The sequence below is a fragment of the Protomyctophum bolini genome (genome assembly GCF_963924005.1).
Source record: "Protomyctophum bolini genome assembly, chromosome: 17".
Classification (NCBI taxonomy): Eukaryota; Metazoa; Chordata; class Actinopteri; order Myctophiformes; family Myctophidae; genus Protomyctophum; species Protomyctophum bolini.
The window spans coordinates 33,441,385-33,463,495 of record NC_137878.1 but is presented as its reverse complement, the minus strand read 5'-3'; the positions used below and the strand labels follow the sequence as shown (position 1 = coordinate 33,463,495).

At 42.0% G+C, this 22,111-nt stretch overlaps 1 protein-coding gene and 1 pseudogene across 2 annotated transcripts; both read left to right on the top strand.

The window, feature by feature from the left end:
* Positions 1 to 10,771: 10,771 nt before the first annotated feature.
* On the top strand, positions 10,772 to 12,710 carry LOC308331737 (chemerin-like receptor 1; the record flags this gene model as incomplete). Its single annotated transcript, XM_080787227.1, has 1 exon — positions 10,772 to 12,710. One exon carries the CDS (start codon positions 10,772 to 10,774, stop codon positions 11,846 to 11,848), a length of 1,077 nt encoding a protein of 358 aa, XP_080643353.1. The 3' UTR covers positions 11,849 to 12,710.
* A 1,744-nt stretch (positions 12,711 to 14,454) lies between these two features.
* Positions 14,455 to 15,126, top strand: LOC308331736 (chemerin-like receptor 1; annotated as a pseudogene). The gene has a single exon. The product of its transcript is annotated as a chemerin-like receptor 1 (transcript).
* The last annotated feature ends 6,985 nt before the right edge of the window (positions 15,127 to 22,111 follow it).

Here is a 22,111-nt window from a genome sequence, read left to right as displayed (position 1 = left end):
CAGTTCCTTTAAGTGTGTTCATTACATTACAGAAACACATTACAGAAAGGTGTGTTTCACCTAATTTAATTATGGACGTCTATCTTGTACTGTGAACAAGCTGGGCACCGAAGTAGCAAGCCATGAGGTATGCGGTCAGCTTTGGCTTGACTCAGGGAATAGGACGCCCCTGCCATGCATAGTCCCACGAGAAGTTTGCCATGCATGGCTCTCTTTCTAGTGACGAGTCTGGATTAACGCAAACTCAGGTCTGATCAGCCTGTAGCTGGCCACCTTGGGGAGGGTGTAGTGTTAGGGCCGAAACATCCCAAGATCCAAGGATACACTACTGATGATGCGTATCCAGCTCCCACCATTCACCACCACTCATCACCAAGACGATAAGATGACACCAAGACATTCTACCATTCATCACGACGACACTCAGGTAGGCCTATCCCTATGTGCTTGCACAAAGGAATTTACATCTTATCCTGTGTTTGATAAGCATTGTACTGTGAACAATACAGTGACAAGAACTGCTTCATTTTACTGTTCATCCTGCATACCAAACTATTACTGTAAGGAACATGATTTTTTTGGCTCTCGCCTTTATTTATTTTTATGGAAGGACAGACAGTAGGCTGACAGGAAATGGGAAGAGATATGGGGGAAGACATGCAGTAAAGATGGAGTCGAACCCGCTGCACACTGCCAGACTGGATTACCGGCCAAGGTGCCTGGACCACTGAGCCATGGCCCAGGCCATAAGGAACATGATTGATGAACACTTTGTCATCATGATCAAATTCACTGACAGTTTCTAGCCATACAATTTTTAATATGATCTGACGAAGAGAGACGGGTACATTAGTACCCATGGAACCAGTGCTGTAGTCTAGGTTATTTCAGACACTATTCAATCTGCACAACATGCACACTTATTGGCTATCTATACGCTTTCATATGGTCGATGGATGAAATTATTAGCAAACGCTATACATTTATTTAAATAGAAGACTATGCTTCACACATTCACATGGCGACTGCTCTAAGAACAATGGTTAAGACCGATCGAAGCCTCTGTAGCCTCCATTATCTGATCACACGCAATGAGACCCTCGCACTGCATCGCAATGGATGCATTCCAATGCATATATATATATTATATATATATATTCACCTATGTGCCTGTGTTGGTTAATGATCACCAGTATATGACTATGCGTACCAGTAGGGGCGCTGTTGTGCCAGAAACAGAGAGAGGGGTAGTGCTGCACTGTTGCCTGCTAATGAGAGAGAGAGGGGGGGGGGGGGATTTTTTTATTTATTTTAAAATTTTGGACAAAATAGCCTCGAAGTGCCCAGATGTCGCTATAGTGCCACTGCCCACTTATCCTGTGTCCTATCAGACATGATCCAGTCTGGAGCTGTTGCTCTGGTGTCAGATGTTGTGGTGACAACAATAACAACAACAGCTCCAATGAGTCTTGCTTCAGTGAAAACATATTGATGTCGGGGGCAGAAGTTTGCATACTGAATCATGCATCCATGGTTCAAGCTGCCTGCTTGTCGTTTTAACTGGCACGAGGTGAATACAGGTGGTTTCTGCAGAACACACCAAAATCACATGTACAACAAGTAATACAGTGGAGGGAGGAGGGAAGGGAATGGTTAGAGGAGGCAAAGTAGAGAGGACATTATTTGGAAGACAGTGACGGTCTGAAGAAGAGACTTCACCGAAACACCCGACTCAGATCTGAGACACTCTGCTGGCATCCAAAACGTGAGTTCACTTTAATCTTGTGCTCATTGTTCATTTGAATAGTTGTTAGAAGAAAGTTGAGAAGAGTTGTTTAAAATGTTTAGTTGTGTAATGTTTATATTCAGTCAACTGTAGGCTACTCAAATCCAGACACAATCCAATCATTGTAGTATCTTTGGAATTAAACTTAATTTAGTTTTAGTCATATTTTAGTCATCTGAATTGTTTTACGATTAGTCTAAATAGGCCTATCATAAGATTTTAGTCGACTAAATCTACAGTTGAATTAGTCGACTAAAACGTATTATGGCTGGCCATGATTTTGTCGTAATGGCTGATTTTACACTTGGTTGCATGCTGAAAATAGCTACAAGCTCACAACGTGTCACAGCACGATGTGAGCTTGTAGACCTGCTATTTTCAGCATGCAACCAAGCATAAAATGACATGACTTTTAGTTCTAGTGGATACTGTATTTAGTGATAGTTTTAGCTACATAGCTTAGTTTTAATTTAGCTTTTATTTAGTTTTCCTCAGTAAAAAAAGGTAGTCGATGAACATAGTTTTAGTTGACGAAATCAACACTAATCATGTCTTGCTTTTCTGAACAGGTCTCAGGGCAAACACAGAGTCTTAATATGAATGACACACTGGGAAACGGTACCAACTCCTCCATCCATGGTCCTCCCTTCATCAGTGTGCCACTACTAACTGCTATGAACTCCATCAACCTCATCCTGGGTCTCCCCACCAACAGCTACGTCGTGTGGCTGATACTGAATGGAGCTGGTGGGACGATAGCCTCCGAGTTCTTTTATCTCAACCTGACTGCATCTGTGATCAGCTCTTCACTTGTCGCTGTGTTTTACTTTGCATGGCTCTTCACACGCAACTTGATTATTCACATGGTTAATACATTTTTCATTGTTCTTATCTACTACTCTGTTCCATCGTTCCAGTGTTGTGTCTGTGTGGAGCGTTACATAGCGGTGGTTCACCCTGTGGTATTTCTCAGATACAAAGCTCTTTGGTACAGGGTGGCCTGTTGCTGCGTTGTCTGGTTGACAGTGATTGTCTTAGGCATTGGAACAATAGTTCATTATTCATCAGCAGCCTTGTATTGTTACATGTTTCTGGGCTTTTGCATTGTGTGCATTTCCGTGGTGTCTTTCTGCTGCTTCTCGGTCCTCAGAGCTCTGAAACAGCCTGGACCAGGAGAAGGACAGAAGGACAATGGGGAGGGAAACAACATGAAGAGAAGGGCTTTTAACATTATTCTGATCAGCTTGATAGTAATGTTACTGACTACACTGAGCTATATTCCCTATGCCCTAACCATAATATTCCAGGCACAAAACAAAGTTGCTATGGACATAACATATGCAATAGTTAACATGTCCTTGTTCGTTCATCCTTTGCTCTACATCCACAAAGCTGGGAAACTGCATAAAACTTTACTCTACTTTTCCACGAGCTGCACACGGACGACATTCTATCCAGCAAGGGGCCCGGAATGAGCACAGGACCAGTGTTGCCAACTCTCCAGAACCAGTGCGCTCAGTCGGGTGGGCGGGGTCTATGGGCTGGAAACCAGGCTAGTAGCTAGTGGCCCTATAGCCTATAGAGACCTTTTGCAGTGTGTGCTGTAGCTCCCTCAATCTCAATGCCATATAGGCTGTGAGCCATATTTTTGTGCTTAAAGTGCTTAAACTCCTGTTTTTGTGTTGGTCAGGGAGACTAGAATTTGACTTGGTGCAGATCAGTGTATTTGTTGATTATTTAGTGTGGTCCTTGGTTTGTTGTTTTGGCCTTGGCCACCCTCACGGCTTATGCTGCTATTCGGTTTCTGTAAAACTATTATTGTTAATAAATATATATTTTCTTTAGTTGTTTGTTATCAATTAAGTTATCATGTGATGTCAATTGCACATGTGTTGCTGCCCTCTAAACCAAAAGGAGCCAGAGAGGTAATAAAATGCATTATTAAAACCCAAATAATCAAACTTATCGTTGCCACTGATCCTAAAACTGGTGGAATGCAAGCCAGTTCACGTCCAGTTCTGTGAAAGCACTTTCCAAGAATCTAGAACAGAGCTAGTTCTAGAACCAAAGTTATTTTTGGTGAAGAAGTTGGGACTGTTGTGCGTAACATTGACTACAGCTCTAACTATAAAAAGTGCCCCTCATGGCACAGGTCTAGACCAGGCCAGGTCAGGTTATCGTGGCCTCCTGGTGGCGCTCTAATAGGCCAATGTGAAAAGGGTGCCATTTTCTTCTCACACATTTGATGGCAATTGGACAATTTGAGGCATTTTGTTCCAAAAATGTGTTTAGCAAAAATCCACCTGTTGGTTGCGCTATAACAGGCCAATGTTGAAAGGGTGGTATTTATTCCTCTGCCAGTGCCTAGTAGGAAAGTGTGTGATAAATGTCACATAAATTGCATGCTGCGTTCATGATTTGAGGCTTTTTGTTCAAAATGGGCCAATCCTGCATGCAAACTTTGGAAGCCAATGTTAGGCATTTAGGATGGACAGATCCGTTTTGAGCACATGACTAGAGATACTGTGTAACGATTTGCGGGATTTTTGGACATTGCATTGCATGCACACTCCCTCTAGGGAGTGTGCATGCAATGCGTTTCAAGCAGATCAAGCAGATCTGTGCAGTTATAGGTAAACATATCTGTGCAGTTATAGGTAAACATGTGAAAATCTGCCTCATGGTGGTGCTATAACAGGCCGTTCTGGAAGTTTTGGGGCAGAGGTTCGTCGTTGGCATCCAGGGTTAACGGTGCTGGAGATTAGCTGTACGCGGACGGACTGCAAAACATAATCTCTCCCCATGCCTTCGGCCTGGTGGAGACAGTGAGTCTCAATTGAGTGTTACAGTCCCGCCCCTTTGAGAACGTCGAGGGCACCACGGAAATATTTCCACATTAATTTTTTCCATAGACGTTTCCAAAAGTATTTTATTTAAAGACATTTAACTCTTTTATTGAGGCTAGCTGTTTAAGAGAGGAAGTTTCCACCCCCCCGCCAGCCCCATAGTATACACACACCTAAACATTTGCTATCATTAGCTCACACTGTTCACCTGTCACCAGAAACGTGTACAAATCGTGACAAACACGTTTTTGGGGGCCGAACAAATAATTAGAAAAAAATAGTTTTTCTTCTTTCTAATTATTTGTTCGGCCCAATTTCTTTTGTTTATTGTCATGATTTGTCAACTCTGCGAGCCTTTACATAAATACTTGAATACTTGAAAAAATGAATGGGGAATAATTTCCTGGTGCCCTCGTCCTTCTGAAAGGGGGCGGGACTGCAACACTCGATTGCTTCAGTTCCAACATGTTCCAACATGGGGATGAATTTTGCATGTGTGGCTTCTGCATTATGGAGCTGCACAACAATCATTTGAATGTCAGTGTATTTGTGTAACCCATTTGAAAGTGATTTACACTTCAGAGCATAATGAACAAAAATAAAAAATGGTAATAAGTAGAATTATGACAGAAAACTAAGAGCATATTACAATGCAAAAGAATGATTTAAAAAAACTCAAAAGTGAATGGCAAACAAAAAAAGATATATATATTGTGCCTTTATTTATAGTTACAGTAAAGACGGTCAGGAAAGAGGGAGAGAGACATGCAGCAAAGGTTGTCATGAATTAAATTCGAACACGCGACTTGCTGTCAGGCCAGAGCCTATATGTGGCATGCGCCTGGACCACTATGGCCAGCGGGCGCCCCAAACAAAATGATTTTTACCACTACTTAAGGGAATGCCTATTTCAAAGACGAGGAGGATGTACAGAAGTAGGCTACTCCTACCCTATCCCTTTTCTACAGCAAGTTCAAGTTCAAGTGCCCATCTTTGTTGGACTGAGGGCAGGCAGAATGCAGAGAGAGTAGCCGCCCTAGAGTAAACGGAACAGTCCCAGTGTGTTTGAGTGGTTGCATGTGTTAAGGTACGTCCCTACTCCCTCACATTCTTGTTGGTGCCGTGTGGTTCAATATATATATATATATATATATATATATATATATATATATATATACACATATATATGCCTAGAGGTTGATGTGTGTTGGGGGGGTGACGACGACCATCATGGGATTTAGAGTTTTAAAGCATTTTTTGAAACTGGGTTACAAATTGCTCCATAGCCTATACATATGCCTTTCCTCTCAGCTTCCCTACATAATATCTAAATAAAATAACGTACAAAGGGATGAGTATGTGTAACGACGGGTGATTAAATATACATTTCCATGAAATAATCATCGAAAGTGATATGAATGCTACATGGTAAAGGCTACATGGGTGTGGGATAAACAAATGATGAGCACAAAACTTATCCAACAAGGACATACTTTGCATAATGACTGGGTTTTATGGGTGATTAAGAATATTTCCATGGAATAACCACATCCAAATAAATATTGATGTGCAGGTGTACAACAAGCAATACAGTGGAAAGAGGAGCAGAGAAGGGAATAGTTAGAGGAGGCAAAGCAGAGAGGACATAATTTGGACGATGTGACATCAGGAAGACAGAGACTGAAGAAGAGACTTCACCCAAACACCCGACTCAGAGATCTGAAACACTTTGCTGGCAACCAAAATGTGAGATCACTTATTTAACCTTGTGTTCATTGTTCATTTGAATAGTTGTTGTCAGAATAATGTTGTTCACAAGAGTTAACATGTTTAGTTGTGTCATTCATTGTTTTTGTTATATTAATTCAACTGCACTCAAACCCAGCGATTATGTCTTGCTCTCTTGTACAGGTTACAGAGCAGGCAAACAGATTCTTAAGATGAATGACACACTGGGAAACGGCACCTATAACTCCTCCATCCTCTTCATATCCCCAGAAGACGAAACCTATCTGGCACTCCGAACTGCTATCAACTCTCTCTACCTCACCCTGCTTTTCCCCACCAACAGCTATGTTGTGTGGCTGATCCTTAATGGAGCTGGTGGGACAATGGCCTCAGAGTTATTTTATCTCAACTTGATTGCATCTGTGATCATCTTTTCCCTGACCGCTGTCTTTTACTTTGCATGGCGCTTCACAGGCATCATTATTTTTAGCACATTTTGTGATGTTTCCTTTTTTATTTTCTTCTTCTCTGTTCCATCGTTCCAGTGTTGTGTCTGTGTGGAGCGTTACATTGCGGTGGTTCACCCTGTGGTATTTCTCAGGTATAAAGGTCTTCAGTACAGGGTGGCCTGTTGCTGCGTTGTCTGGCTGACGGTGTTTGCCTTCAGCTCGTTATATTTTTGGTCAAGAATCGTGTTGTCATACATCTTACTGGGCTTTGACATTGTTTGCATTTTTGTGGTGTCTTTCTGCTGCTTCTCGGTCCTCAGAGCTCTGAAACAGCCTGGACCAGGAGAAGGACAGAAGGACAGTGTGGTGGAGGGAAACTACATGAAGAGAAGGGCTTTTAATATTATTCTGATCAGCTTGATAGCGATGGTACTGACTACACTGACCTATATTCCTTATGTTCTGTATAAACTCAAGCAACTGAGCAGCCCACTTGCTAAATACATCACATATGTGATAGCCATGATGCCAGTCTTTGTTCATCCTATGCTCCACATCTACAAAGTTGGGAAACTGCCTTGCTTCAAAGGGCTCTGAAAGCAGGACAGACCAGACCTGTGTGTAATGATATATTTTAAATATAATCTAAAAACAAATTGTTTAATGTGTGTGTGCGTGTTTAATAATTCCAAGTAAAAGTGTACAAAATCATTGACACCCAGGATTCTGATCAATTGGTTGTAAGCTTGTGGTTAAGACTGGATCTCCATAATATATGGTTACACTTATATATGGGTGTATAGTTTGCAGTGGTGTAAAGTAATCTTAATCGCATATTTCCGCGCAGTGCGCACACAACATGCGAAATATGCGGGGCTCGCTTGATTTCAGTCATTTCACAATCCCCACATTTTCAGCATAACATTTATAAACGTTTATAAATAGGCACACACATGCACGCGCGCGCGCGCACACACACACACACACACACACACACACACACACACACACACACACACACACACGGGTAACTGCACTGTGGCTGATAAGGTAGTGAAAATTACAGAGTGTGCAATCGGCATCCAGCTACCTGCATTTTGTAAATCTATAACAGGAATGGTTCGATATATTCGTTAATATTTCATAGTCTTCATCAGAAATGCTCTGATGAAGGCTCATATAGCTGAAACGCCTATAAAGCGTTGCGAAGTTCGCTTCAAGTTGCACCCCGATAGGCAGAGAATAGTAAATAGTGTCCTGGTGAGAGCATTTTTCCCAACTGCCACTCAAAGTGGCTACTGGTCAATCACAGCGAGTCCTAAGCTTGCGTTTGGAATAAAATGTAATTTGGTCCAAACTGTAGGGTAGAGTTAGCCTGGTTAACCACTCCCCCTTGGAAACATGTATGTACAGTAGATAGAGTGTGTTAATTCAATATAACGAATACTATTGGGGTGGTTGTGTTTTGTCTCCCAGCTCTGGACATGCCTCAACTAGACACAGGATCTGACATGAAGTTTGACCTGATGGTCAAGATTGAAATGACCCCCTGAGCAGGCAGGCTGTGTTACAGGATATGTAAGGGACAATGTATTGCTAGGTGGTCATTATTGATAGATAAATCAGAGATAGGATGATTTATCTAGAAACAATGACCACTTAGCCATACATTATCCCGCTTATTATACACGGCTACTTAATACAAAATAATAAATTGACCCAAAAGAGACAACAATACTAAGTGTTTCCTTCCAAGTTGGCCCTGCAGAGCAGGGTACTGCATCTTCAAAAACATTATTGAGAGCAATGTTTAGCCCATTGATGCCTGAGGCCGAATCTGGGAACGCCTTCTAGGGCCTGACCTAAAGGTTTCTGAAAACCTTCAAATTCTGATGATTTGTTTTAAATAGTTATGTTGCTACATGTATAGCAATAGCTGATGAGACACAGAGAGCGCGCCGGCATCAAGGGTAGAACAACGTATACGTTGCACCAGGCGTCAATGCGTTAGTCAAATGACATTGTGTGTGTTGTTTACATGGCTGTCATACAGCATCAAATCCAAGCAGCGCAGGTGCTCTGAGAGTGTAGCAGTCTGTTATCAAGAAATAATACACAGCTCAATTCAGCAATTGACCAATTCAATCAGAATAAAGCATTCAATCAAGCCGTGTAATAAACTCCTTTAAGTAATATTAACAAATTCCGAGCTTTCATTTCATTTCATTATTTTATATTAAAAACATTTCAGTGGACTAAAACCATTATTTAAACAAAATTGACAACACCAAAGACCAAGTGGCCTTGCCCCTAAATGATGAAATTCCCGTCCTGATTACTCATACTGCATAAGTTGACATAGAATCCAGAACATTCTCTCTGTTCATAGTATGTTTGTACAGAGACCTGCAGTGCAGACATGGTGGTTGCAGAGACAGGTCACCTGTGGTCATGTCACATCACTGAGTCACAATGCAACATTTCATGTTATTTCTCATCACTATCCACATCCTCTGCTCTAATGCTGTTCTCTACACCCCCGCAGTTTTATACTCCAACATGCATAATCCTCAGTTATTCAAGGTTCAAGTTTATTAGTGTCCCCGAAGGGCAAATTGGGTTGCAGCATAGACAGTACATTAAACAATGAAACAGTACAAACAAACAAACAGTTCACATAGCAGATACCAGAGTACAAAGGTGCACACAACCATTAAAGTGCAGGCGTTAAAGTGCTATGCGATAGACATAGGCAAGGAGATGTAAAAAGTGAAAAGTGCTTATCATAAGGTTATCTCCTAGATCTACCCAGAGCAGCATTCAGTGTGCAGATAGAGACAGGCGACAAATTAATGTTTGACTTTGTGCCTGTTTTTTGTGGCACAGGGGGCTCGCAAGCGAAGGCCGGATGGGAGAATCTCCGTGTATAGTGGGTGAGCAGCATCAGATCGGTTACACGGCTGTAAGCATTGGACCAGGGCTAGGCCTATAGCAACTCCAATGTATGTCAAATTCTGGGTCTTTCCCCATGAATGAAAAGCTTCCAGTGGAAGCTTCCACACGAGTGTGATTACATTATTAATAGCCTAATTATTAACAAATGATTGCTGCTGTAATTTCCATTTTCATGCTGATTTCTGATAGCTTCCCTGCATACGTCTGGCGTGACGTCAGACAGGGAGATGTGAGCTCCTCAGCATTCACTGATCACAGTTTGAAGAAGACACTTCTCTGGCTGACTTCAACACATTGAAACAGGTAGCTTTTCTGTTTTTATGTAGACACTAGACAGATAGCAATGATTGCTATGAGAGTATTGGGCTATTTTAACACTTATGTTAACAAATATATCACTCATGCCCTAAGTTAAGAGTTACTTTAGTCCATTATGCTTTTGGAGTCATACTGAACCCTATAGACGTCATAGAGGATAATACATGCAGGCTATTAGCATGGGGCTCCCAGTCTCTCTTTTCTAGTAAACAGAAAATAGATAAACTATATTCAGGTCAGAAGCGAGAACCCAATTTTATAGTGTTCCAGTTCCAATGTTTTCTACTCATTTTGTTTGTCATCACTTCCAATTTCCCTTTGTTTATCCTGTATAGTATATACTGTATGAGTTCTCTTTCCTGAGTGATTGGATGGTATCCCAACCTGAAAATGAGTTGTGTTGCGATTCTTGCGAATCCGATGCGAAAGTGCAGTCTAGCCAACAGCAACTTGGGATTCCTGAATTGTTGCCCTCCTATCTAGCATCAAAGGTCTTGAGCAATGATTTCTATCAGAATATAGATCAATGTAACACTTATTAAAAAAAATATAATAACAAAATAAATCACCTACTGCACCTGTAAGACAATTAAGAAATCGTAACAAAGCACATATACCTTTGTTTTGTTATTTTCGGTTTTAGGACGATGGAGATTATGACCACAACTGCTGTCTATCACAATGACACCATGGATCTGTCTGGTGGAAACAGTTCTTTCTGGCAGGACAATGAAGAGTACAGACTCTACAAATCCCTCCAGATCGTGTCCCTCGTCATTTACAGCCTGGTCTTTGTGCTCGGCGTGTTGGGGAACGGAGTTGTCATCTGGGCGACAGGCTTCAAAATGAAGAAAACCATCAACACTGTTTGGTACCTCAACCTTGCCGTGGCCGACTTCCTCTTCACAGCTTCCCTGCCCCTGGTCATCACACAAACAGCTATGGACTACCACTGGATTTTTGGCAAATTTGTGTGCAAACTGTACCCTACCGTTCTCTACATGAACATGTATGTCAGCGTCTACATTCTGATGGTCATCAGTGTTGACAGATGTGTATGTGTGGTGTGGCCAGTGTGGTCCCAGAACCACCGCAGTATCAGAAAGGCATCTTGTGTGAGTCTGGGTGTCTGGGTAGTGGGCTTGGCTCTCAGCTCCCCTTACTTAATCTTTATGGACACACGGCCCTCGTTCCGTGATAAGGATATCATCGAGTGCTTTGACAACTATGCACTCACTGATGACTACAGTCCACCCGCAGTGATGCAGCTGTGGAAGTTTCGACTTGGGGCCATGATCATCACGCGCTTCCTCATGGGATTCGTGGTCCCGTTCACAGCCATCGTCTCCTGCTATTCTGTCATCATCTACCGGCTCAGGAGGAATCACTCTCTGGCCAGCCACTCAGGTCGCCCCTTCAAAATCATAGCAGCTGTTATCACTGCTTTCTTCCTGTGCTGGGCCCCCTTTCACGTTGTGGAACAAATTCTGTTGGTGAATCTCCTAGAGGACAGTGAAATGCTGGATAATGTGGTTTACCCGTTTGGTTGCATTTGGTTACCCATAGCTGTCAGCCTGGCATTTATCAACAGCTGCCTGAACCCGCTGTTATACGTATTCATGGGTCAGGATTTCAAGGGTGTATTTAGCCAGTCTATCCTCAAAGTGTTGGAGAAAGCCTTCACTGAAGTGATGCCTCAGACGAACATTTCCACAAACCCAGGGGTCAACAGTCAAGTGATTGCCATGTCTGAGGCACAGGTATAGAATAGAATCAAACGTTTATTTTTATTATATTCTAAAATTTTCCCAGGATTCCTGGGATAATGAAGCCACAGCCCATAGGTCATGCTCATTTATGCCTATCTCGATTTCTTTCACTATAGCCTCAGATTTTCTTCAGATTTCACACAAATCGCTATACATCGCTATAAAACATGAACACATTATCCGATGTGTCACATTATGGGCCTTTGAACAACACAAAACTATGTTGCTTAAACCCACAGGATGTCACTCTTCCAAAAATGTGACTTTCTTGCAACAGAACACCCACAAGAAAAACACACAGAAACAGATTGTTGAGAATCAAATTTGAATCACATTCCTACGTGGTTTGGTTTCAATCTGGACACTGACACTGAAGCCTGATGTATACGTATGACTCACCCAAAAACGCTGATCTACAAGCTCACAACATGTTAGATCATGCTTGCAAGCTTGTAGTCTGTGGTCTTTATGTAGCCTACTAAAAGAGACTTTGAGACCTCACCACCATGCAATGTCAGTCAATGAGGAGAATATTATTTTTGTTGCTTTTAACCACCATTTTCTCCACAATTTAGTCATTATGCCATTTGATTCATCCTCACACACCTTTCTGCGTATATTCACTGTTGTTGTACCCATAGACATATAAACGTATAGACACCCTTTCCGCCTTTCTGAGGCGCGTGTCATTATTGAATGGGTTGCAAAATCGTGGGATAAAAAAAGAGAGCTGTGAATTGACCCACATCACTGTTGAGGAAATGCTCACCAGAGTCACCACACCAGAGTGGTGTGAACATTCCATGGCCCATTTCTCACAATGTGACATTTGATGGTTTTATGTCTAACCTCCTTAAAGACTGTCAGGAAATGACACTATTCTCTTAAAGTGTTTTGTCAGTGCTCTTTTTTATCTTGTGCAAGGAGTGTAGTTTGAAGATAAACTAAACATTTATTTTAATTATTGCAATTCGGTCCTACTGACCATAAACATATTTGCAATAAAACCCCTTCTTTTTTCTGTAAGTGAAGACATTGTGTTCGGATCTCTCTATTTTCCCTATCTCGTATGCATTGACTGCCTCCTCCTATATGCACTTGTTCCATGCCCCAGTAGGTGTGCAAAAGGACCCTTTTAACAACTCTGTTGACTTTTGTTTTTCATAGCCCACTAGCCTTTACAAATTACCTTTTTTTATACCATACCATTCAGTGAGTACTCTTTATTTTTAGGCAAGCTGCTGTATAATATAGCATTCAATTGTAACATAAATTAAATATTATTTGATTAAAGTTAAATACAATTGAATGCACTGCTTGAGAAAACAGATATTCACTTTACTGTTTTTAATTGCGACTGTAGGTCGCAGTTTACTATGAAAACCTGCATTTCCATGACCGTCAGTCACGCCTTGTGACACGCACCATATATGGCCGTCTCCATATATGAAGATCACGACACTGACCTCATCAAACCCTGGATGGCCATACATGGAGCTCCATATATGGCCAGTACAGAATTCATTCCATATGTTGACCTGACCTCATCAAACCCTAATATCTCCATATATGGAGCTGACCTGTTCTGACATTCCATTATGTTGATCTGACCTCATCAAACCCTGTACACTCAAGACACGCTTCATATGGCCAGTAGGCCTACAGAATTCATTCCATATGTTGATCTTAACTCGGCAAACCTCTAGATCTCCATATGTGGAGCTGGCCTATCTGACATCACAATGTTGTTCTGACATCACAATGTTGACTCGACCAGCTCAACAGAAGGATTGACCTTGCCCTAAGCCTAAAGGACGAGGTCGCTTCTCGCCCTCAGGGCGTCTTACTGGTTATATTATAACTTACAAGTTACAAATCTGTAAGATGAGTGCAACATGTAAACCATATTGTACACTATCACAATGTAATATCACAATGTCAAATATGTGTGATATTGAAATGAAATACAGCCGAATACTGTATTGATCATACTTCATACATTGATACATGCCAATTGTATCACTTTGTTTTAGAGCAATGACTGACATGTTCTACTGGACAGGAGAGACAAGACTGACATCTAGTGGACGACCAGGAGAGAATAGATGACAATCATGACATATGCAGACAGTGGTGACAACAACCTTGCTATTGTTACTTATCCTGAAGTAAATTCAGTTTGGAGATGAGTAACTATTGCACTCTTATCAGATTCAACAACACAACTTAATCACACAACCATAGACTAGCTAGTAGCTACCAACATTCACAGTCAGTTCACCAGTTTGTTCAATAAACCCGACATACAGGTGTCATTCCAAAATCTATAGGCCTATACTAGAGTAAACTGGTCCCTGGGAAGGGAGAAGAAATATAGTTAGTGTAGTAACTGGTAAAAGGAGGCACCCGGGCCTAGAGTTTAAACCTTAACACTGTTCAACTGAATTGTGACAAATGTCCCCTTGACAGGAACAATTTACAAGAGGCACGTTGTAGAAAATATAACAACTTTATTTCAAAGCAGCTACACATATAGTAAAATGTTTGGGCAGAACGTCAGTGAGGCAAGTGCATATACCTACCATTCCATTCTCTACACGAACATGTTTGCCAGCGTCTACATTCTGATGGTCATCAGTGTTGACAGATGTGTATGTGTGGTGTGGCCAGTGTTGGCCAAGAACCACCGCAGTGTAAGAAAGGCGACTTGTGTGACTCTAGGTGTCTGGGTACCGGCCTTCGCTCTTAGTTCCCCTTAATTTGTTTTCATGGATACATGCCCTGATGAAGGACACCATTTGCTTTAACAACTATGCACTCACCGATGATTATAGTAGAGTACACTTGCAGTGATCCAGTTGTGGAAGTTTCGACATGGGGCCATGATGATCATCACGCACGTCCTCATGGGATTTGTGGTCCCTTTCACCATCATCGTCTCCTGCTATTCTGTCATCATCTACCGGCTCAGGAGGAATCACTCTCTGGCCAGCCACTCGGGTCGCCCCTTCAAAATCATAGCAGCTGTTATCACAGCATTTATCCTGTGCTGGGCCCCCTTTCACATCATGGAACAGACTCAGTTAGTGGTTATCTTGGTGGGATATCACAGTGAAACGGTGAACAATGTGCTCAACATTGGGTTTCACATAACTATCTGCCTGGCATTTCTCAACAGCTGCCTGAACCCGCTGTTGTATGTGTTCATGAGTCAGGATTTCAAGGATGTATTTCGCAGGTCTATCCTCAAAGTGTTGGAGAAAGCCAAGGACTGAAGGGCTGCCTCAGAACAACACTTCCACTGGCACAAACCCAGAGATCACCAGTTCTAGCAAAGAAAATTCCTTTTCTGAAGCAGTTGTAGGTTGATTATAATTGATTTTGAAGTGCAATTGTAAATTCCTTTATTTGTTCTGGAAAACTATCCAAAAGAATATGTTGAAGTAGAGACGTAGACGGTCACACATTTTGTGTTGGCCATTGTTTTCATATGATGATGATGCACATTTTGCTATTTACTTGCAACGACAAAGTTATTTAGTTATAGTGCCTACTGCCTATATTCTAGATTTTCTAGAATCTACATCAGGGGTGCCCACACTTTTTTTTACTTGAGAGCTACTTGCTAAATGACCAGCTCAACAAGATCTACCCACCAAAAATTATATTTAATATCCCATTGCTGAAAATAGTTTTAAAAAATCTACCTGTGGGGGCGTGTGAGTGTGCGTGCGTTCATCTTCGTGTGTGTACCTTATAGAGGTCTGAGTGCATGTCAACACAAAAATTGGTGTCCCCAAGTTTTTAGGGTTAGGTTTAACATTAGACATCTATCCATTAGGGCTTAGGTTAGATCAGTTATAGTGTGAGTGTGTGCATGCATTAATTGCATTATGCACCCTCTTTGAATATGCCAATCACTTTGAATAAAGATTTGAATAACGTACGGTTTGCAAGACAGAGAAGCCTGAAAGGCCAAAAAAGTGTGGTCCTTGAAGTAACAAAAAGAGAACGCTTGTTGCTGTTGCCATTATGAAATTATATTTACGTAATGCCCTGTAATGCCATAATGTGAAAGGTTTCTCTGCTGTGTTATTCTGAATGGTGCAGACAACACAACACCCATGTGATGGAATATTAATATTTGCATAGTTGCACTTCATGATTTCCTTCAATGCCGGTTTCTTGTTCTTCCATTTTGGATGACTGGCTTCCATTAACCACTTAAACCATGCATGCATAATAGTGAAAATATGTAGATGAATGTTGGTTTTTGCCGAATGTTCCCCTATTTTTAAGACATGCCGACAATAAAGATGCAAAGCTGCTGCGGTTAAACTAACAATCCAGATTTTGTGGTGGTGGTGTACACTTTCAATTTCAGCACATGTGCCGTTCGTAAGCATGCATGGATGCATGTGCATTGTGCACACATGCATGCTGCTATAGGAATGGGGGCTCTGTCGTTACATATCAGACAAATGCACGGAATGGGAAATAAAGGGGGATTTCCTTTTTTGTATGTATCTTTGTAATGCTACTTACATTTGTGTGCAACACTCTTGAAAACAAAATATTGCATTGTGGGTTTGAGCTGGCAGGCCCCTTTTGATGTCAATCAATCAAGTCACCTTAATGCAAGTGGCATATGCCATTTTTTTTAATTTAAATTATTTATATTTTAGGCCAGGGGCATGTTATCATGTCTTTGTGATCTACTGGTAGATCACGATCAACCTTTTGGGCACCCCTGATCTACATAATAGAAAAGTCTGCTTGTCTGAGCACAGATCTCTCCCAGACCGGGTTGTCTAGTGATTATTGTCACTAGACTATTGTCTAGTGATTATTGATTATTGTTTATTTGATTATTGTTTACTGCATTACAGACACATTTGTTTCATTTATTAATGTAAGGTATATTTCTAGGAGGTTAAGGTTAGGTATGTAGGCATAGTTTTACTGAGCATGGCGCCTAGGCTATTTCTCTAGTGCCCACTCTTCCCCAAAAATTGGTGCCCATATTTCTTTAGTGCCCACTCTAACCCCAAAAATGTGCCCAGTCTTCCCAGAAGGTTTCGCCAGGTCAGCTCCCGCATTACAAACGGGAGGGGCGAGAATGAAGCCCAAAACCAGACCAGTGTTCAGTTCACTGAATGACCACTTGAGGTCAGCGTTGCTCGCCCCCCTTTGCCTTGTGATGTCCTGAAGGAGGTCAGCATTGGGAAGTGGATATACACGGCTTGGGCCCCCTCAACTCTCACTATAACGACACTTTACATCCCCCCCCCCTCCCCCTCTCTCTCTCTCTGTTTAAAAGTACAGGAAAAATCTCAAAGTAGGCTACAGGTAAAAGTCTCTCTCCTCTCTCTCTCTCTCTCTCTCTCTCTCTCTCTCTCTCTCTCTCTCTCTCTCTCTCTCTCTCTCTCTCTGTTTAAAAGTAGCTACGCTACTATTGTGAATCAGTGGACCATGACACAGCTTAAACACAACTCTTCTTTACTTTCAAAACTCAGTCACAAGTCACAACGGCAAATCAAAATCATCACACATGTTGTATGTCAAGACTGAAGTAGTCGATCCCAGTTAATCCCCCCAATCATCACAAAGGCAACTTGAACACAGGAATATGCAACGAGCGCAGCACAATCAAACAGTGAGACATAACAGCTACATGTAAAAATCTCTCTCTCTCTCTCTCTCTCTCTCTCTCTCTCTCTGTTTAAAAGTAGGCTACAGGTAAAACATCTCTCTCTCTCTTTTATGTGTACAGACAATGTCAAAATAGCACTTTTTAAAACCTACTGCACTCCACTCTATACAGCTCAAGTCACTTGTGGTGCCGATACAGCAAAGCGAAAATGAAAATCTTCAGGTGGCATATAATGATGCTTTTCGAATATTCCTGAGACTCCCAAGATGGACCAGTGCTAGTGAAATGTTTGTGACCAGTAATGTACCCACATTTCATGCTGTACTGAGGAATTTTATGTTTAGATTCATGTGTAGACTGAGGGAATCAAATAATGCACTAATTATGGCCTTAACAGAGATCACACAGAGTGACACAGTCTTCTCCTCATGTTTCTGGAAACACTGGAGGCAAAAAAAGGAGTGAAAATAGCCTGATACATAGGCTATTTCTGTGTTGTTGTTTTTGTATTTACTGTTGTGTTTTTACATGTTGTTTGTATATGGACCCATTGTGTCTGAAATAAAGTTTTCAATCAATCTCTCTCTCTCTGTAGTGGACAATAGAAAACAAAATGAAACTCATCCTCTACAACTCCCAGGTCTGAGGTCACAAAGTCGCTGCTCATCGCTGCTCCTCAGGAATGCCAGTAGGCCTATATCTGCCCACCTCAACTGCCACAGGTAAGCACCAGATCTTAACTGGGCACAGAGGGACAAATGGAACCACACGAACCCTTATGGGTACACTATCACTGTCAACTGTCAAACGAACCCTTATGGATCCGTTTGGTTCCATTTGTACACTCCCAGAGTTAATGGGGGTCAATGACCTAACGCAATGGTTCTCAACCTTATTAATTTCAAGGACCCCTGTGCAGTGTGTGCACATTATAGGCCATGGACCCCGTAACCTTGTTTGATACGGTTTTGTATCTCTGGCAACCAAGTCTACAGTGTGAAACCTCAATGTCTCCTTGTATTTGAGTGTTTCCTGTGTGCCCTAATTGTTGCTACCTGTCTTGTCTCACCAGTCTGTAACTTGCAAAGAATGTTCACCTGTGTCCTCCTGTTCAGTTCCAGCCTATCGTGTGTTGATTGTAGTTTATGTTCACCTGTGCCTAGTTAGTGTTTTGTCTATTTATACCCCTCTGTGTGTGGGGTTCTTTTTGCCAGTGTGTACTGTGTCCGTTGCTCCCCCCAGGTTGGCAGAGAGAGTATAGCGCCCACACTAGACAATAGAGGGTAGCCTATGCGCATGCTTAAAAGTGTGTCAAGTGGCAAATCGAGTGGCAAAGCAACATGCAAAAAAAAGTTTTGTTTTTGTTTAAATAAGTATATTCATTGGGCTTGATCAGCATGGCTGTATGGTTCTGCTTCTGACCATAATGTCATTTTTGGTTATATTGGGATATTTGAAGGCCCATCATTCGGACGTCCGTTGGTCCGACTGGTGGCGGCCCCATTATAACTGATCCTATCCCTAACTCAACCTCACACTAAGCTAACATTTGGGAGGTCGGAATTATGAGCAGGCAGCAGGCCCCCTGCTTCTGAGACTGGGTGATGGGTCCTCACCTGAGCTGGCACATTGTGACACAATGTTAATTTAACTTTTGAGACTTGAGAGTGCACAAATGGAACCCATTATTATAAGGTTGTAAGAGCAACTCTCTGAGTTTCGGACTCCTAAAGGTCCCAACTATCAATCCTTTAGCTGGGGACTCCCTGGAACCCCCTCAGGGTCTCCCGGGTGTCCGGGAACCCCCAGGGGTCCAGGAGTAGCGGGCCTGGGCCTGATAGCGTGCAAATGGTACCAAATAGATCCTTTGCTTCAATTTGTACAGTCCCAGAGTTAGGATTTTAACGTGCATATTGGGGTTCCAGAGATAGAAATTTGTATCTAGTGGAGGCCTAGTGCATAGACCCCCCCCCTCACAGCTCACGTCCTGCACACCACCGAAAGAATATTCATATTTTCTAATACCTATACCTCAGTGCATCATCGCCTCATATAAACAGAGGAATAACATCCAGACATGGCAAGCAGCAGCGTTATCATTCTCGTTTATTTTTAGTTGCGAGCCGAAACGGGGAACGAGGCTGATTATATTTCTGTGATTGACAATTTTATGCTGGCAAATTAAAAGAAGCCTTTGAATTAGTCACATAATTGTACGCCCATCTCCCTTTAATGGGCTTGTCAGCAGCGCTGACTGGCCCAAACACCACCCCCCTATCACACACATGTACACACACACGTACACACACACACACACACACACACACACACACACACACACACACACACACACACACACACACACACACACACACACACACACACACACACATTGCCCCAAACAGCCCTATCGCACAGCCCTACGGGGGGTTTGGGGGGAGGGGAGGTTGCAGAAATGAAATGTCAATCATATTAACATATTATAAATGAGTAAATTAGTGAGTAGCTTATTGTCACAGTTAATCAGCTCTGATGTGTCACCCGTGACCTGATGAATGGATGGATGGGTGGATGGGTGGGTGGGTGGGTGGGTGAGTGGCTGGATGGATGGAAGAGAGAGGGGGGGTAATAAAAGCAGAGGACAGTTGTGGGAGAGGGAATAAAAGGAGAGACAGACGGTGAGTGTGATCAGCCTCTCAGATGTGTAATTATCATCATCCGCTGATGACCAACTCCAGTATCCGTGGTTTCTTTGTTTCGCTGCCCATGCTCTTATTTTTTGAACCACAACTCTAGCACAGTCAGTGCTTCTGAAAGTGGACCCAGATCACATTAACCCCAAACATAGGATATTTGAAAATAGCGGATCTACAAGCTTGTACGGAGTCATGTACAGAGCATGTAAATCTACAAGGTCATTGTAGCTCTGCACTTTTTCTATTTATTTTGCCTATGACATCCCGAAATATGGATGCCTTGAATGTAGTTAATGGGACTATTTCACTATTCGCTATAGAAGGTAATCCAATGAGATAATATTTAAGAAAGAATGACTATTTAGAATAGATCATAATCTAAAAAATAAACAAATATTTGAACACACTACACAGTAGTAGTACACAGACAGACAGGCCTATATAGTAAATATTTCTTTCAACGGCAGTTTGAATTTGTCTGATGTGACAATAAAAGTCGAAAAGTTGAATCGAACACTGCAAAAATAGACGATCTACAAGGATTAAAGGGATATTCCACCCCGCCTTAAGCTGAAATCAGGCTCATATGGTGCGTATTTTTTACTTTAAATAAAATGGCCATAGACAAGATATCTTGTTTTGTTTTTTAATACACCCGTACTGTCTGCCATTGACGATATCTTGTTTTTTAATGTTTTATATTAATTAAGGTTGGTTGCGGAAGCTACATCTAGTTAGCTCTGGAATGCTAGCGGGATGTAAACAGGCTTTGACCCGAAAATCATGGCTGCGGCAATCCAGTCACTGTCTGTTTACGTTTTTCAAATGTTTCGGATTCTAATCCCAGATTCTGTCTCTAATCAAAACAAGCTTTATTTGCGGCTGATTGCGTTTGGTGGTGTTCACTTCCGGACATTTCTTTGTTCAGGTCACCAAACCTCACCATGACCTGACGTCTGCGTACGTATCTGACATAGAAACCCTACAATAAGTGTTATATGGGTTTAAGAGGTTAACAGAGCAACTGTGCAGCTGTTAATTTAAATGGTTTCTGCAATGCCAAACACTTTTGGCGTGAAGACAAACTCATTCCATTTGACACTAATACAGTGGAATGGATGCAGAACATATATCGCTGCTGTTGGGGCGGGTGGAAACCTTGCGTATGTCCAAAACTGGATCCAATGTAGTTTATAGTTTATAGTCACAGGCTCTTGTTCATGCTTTTCATTGGTTCAATATCTACACACTTAAACATTTAAAATAGAAATAAAGAAACGCTCACAATGTGTCACGATGCAACACGTTATGAACTTATCGGCAATACTTTAATTGTTACTTTTGTGGGGCATTGTAGTATGACCAAGTAGAGCATTCATTTATGTTTGTATTACTATAGCCTACGTCAACATTTTAAGACGATAATTTAACTGTATTCTTTTATTTATTTTATTTTTTTTGCCTTTATTTTATTCCTAACCCTCAACCCCCCACACGTGTACACACACACACACACACACACACACACACACACACACACACACACACACACACACACACACACACACACATCCTCTTTCACTATACCGTTTCCCACCATGGGCCATGGGAACTTGACTCTAAATCAGGGCAGAAGTCCCTCCAGTTTGACCGTTCCCTGTTAGCGGCAGTCGGCATGAAGAGGCTCAGAAGAACGCATACCGTACGTCCATAAATCACGTGACGCGCCCCCCTATTTATGCCCCTCAGCCACGACTTTAACAAGAGGAAGCGGTCCTTGAAGCAATATCCTAAGTGCCACTTCACTCTGGATTCCCCCCCCCCCCCTTACAGCCACACCACCACTACCCCCATCCCTCTCCCTCAGGAACGTTCTGATTGTGAAGTGGGAGAAGATACTTCAACTAGAAA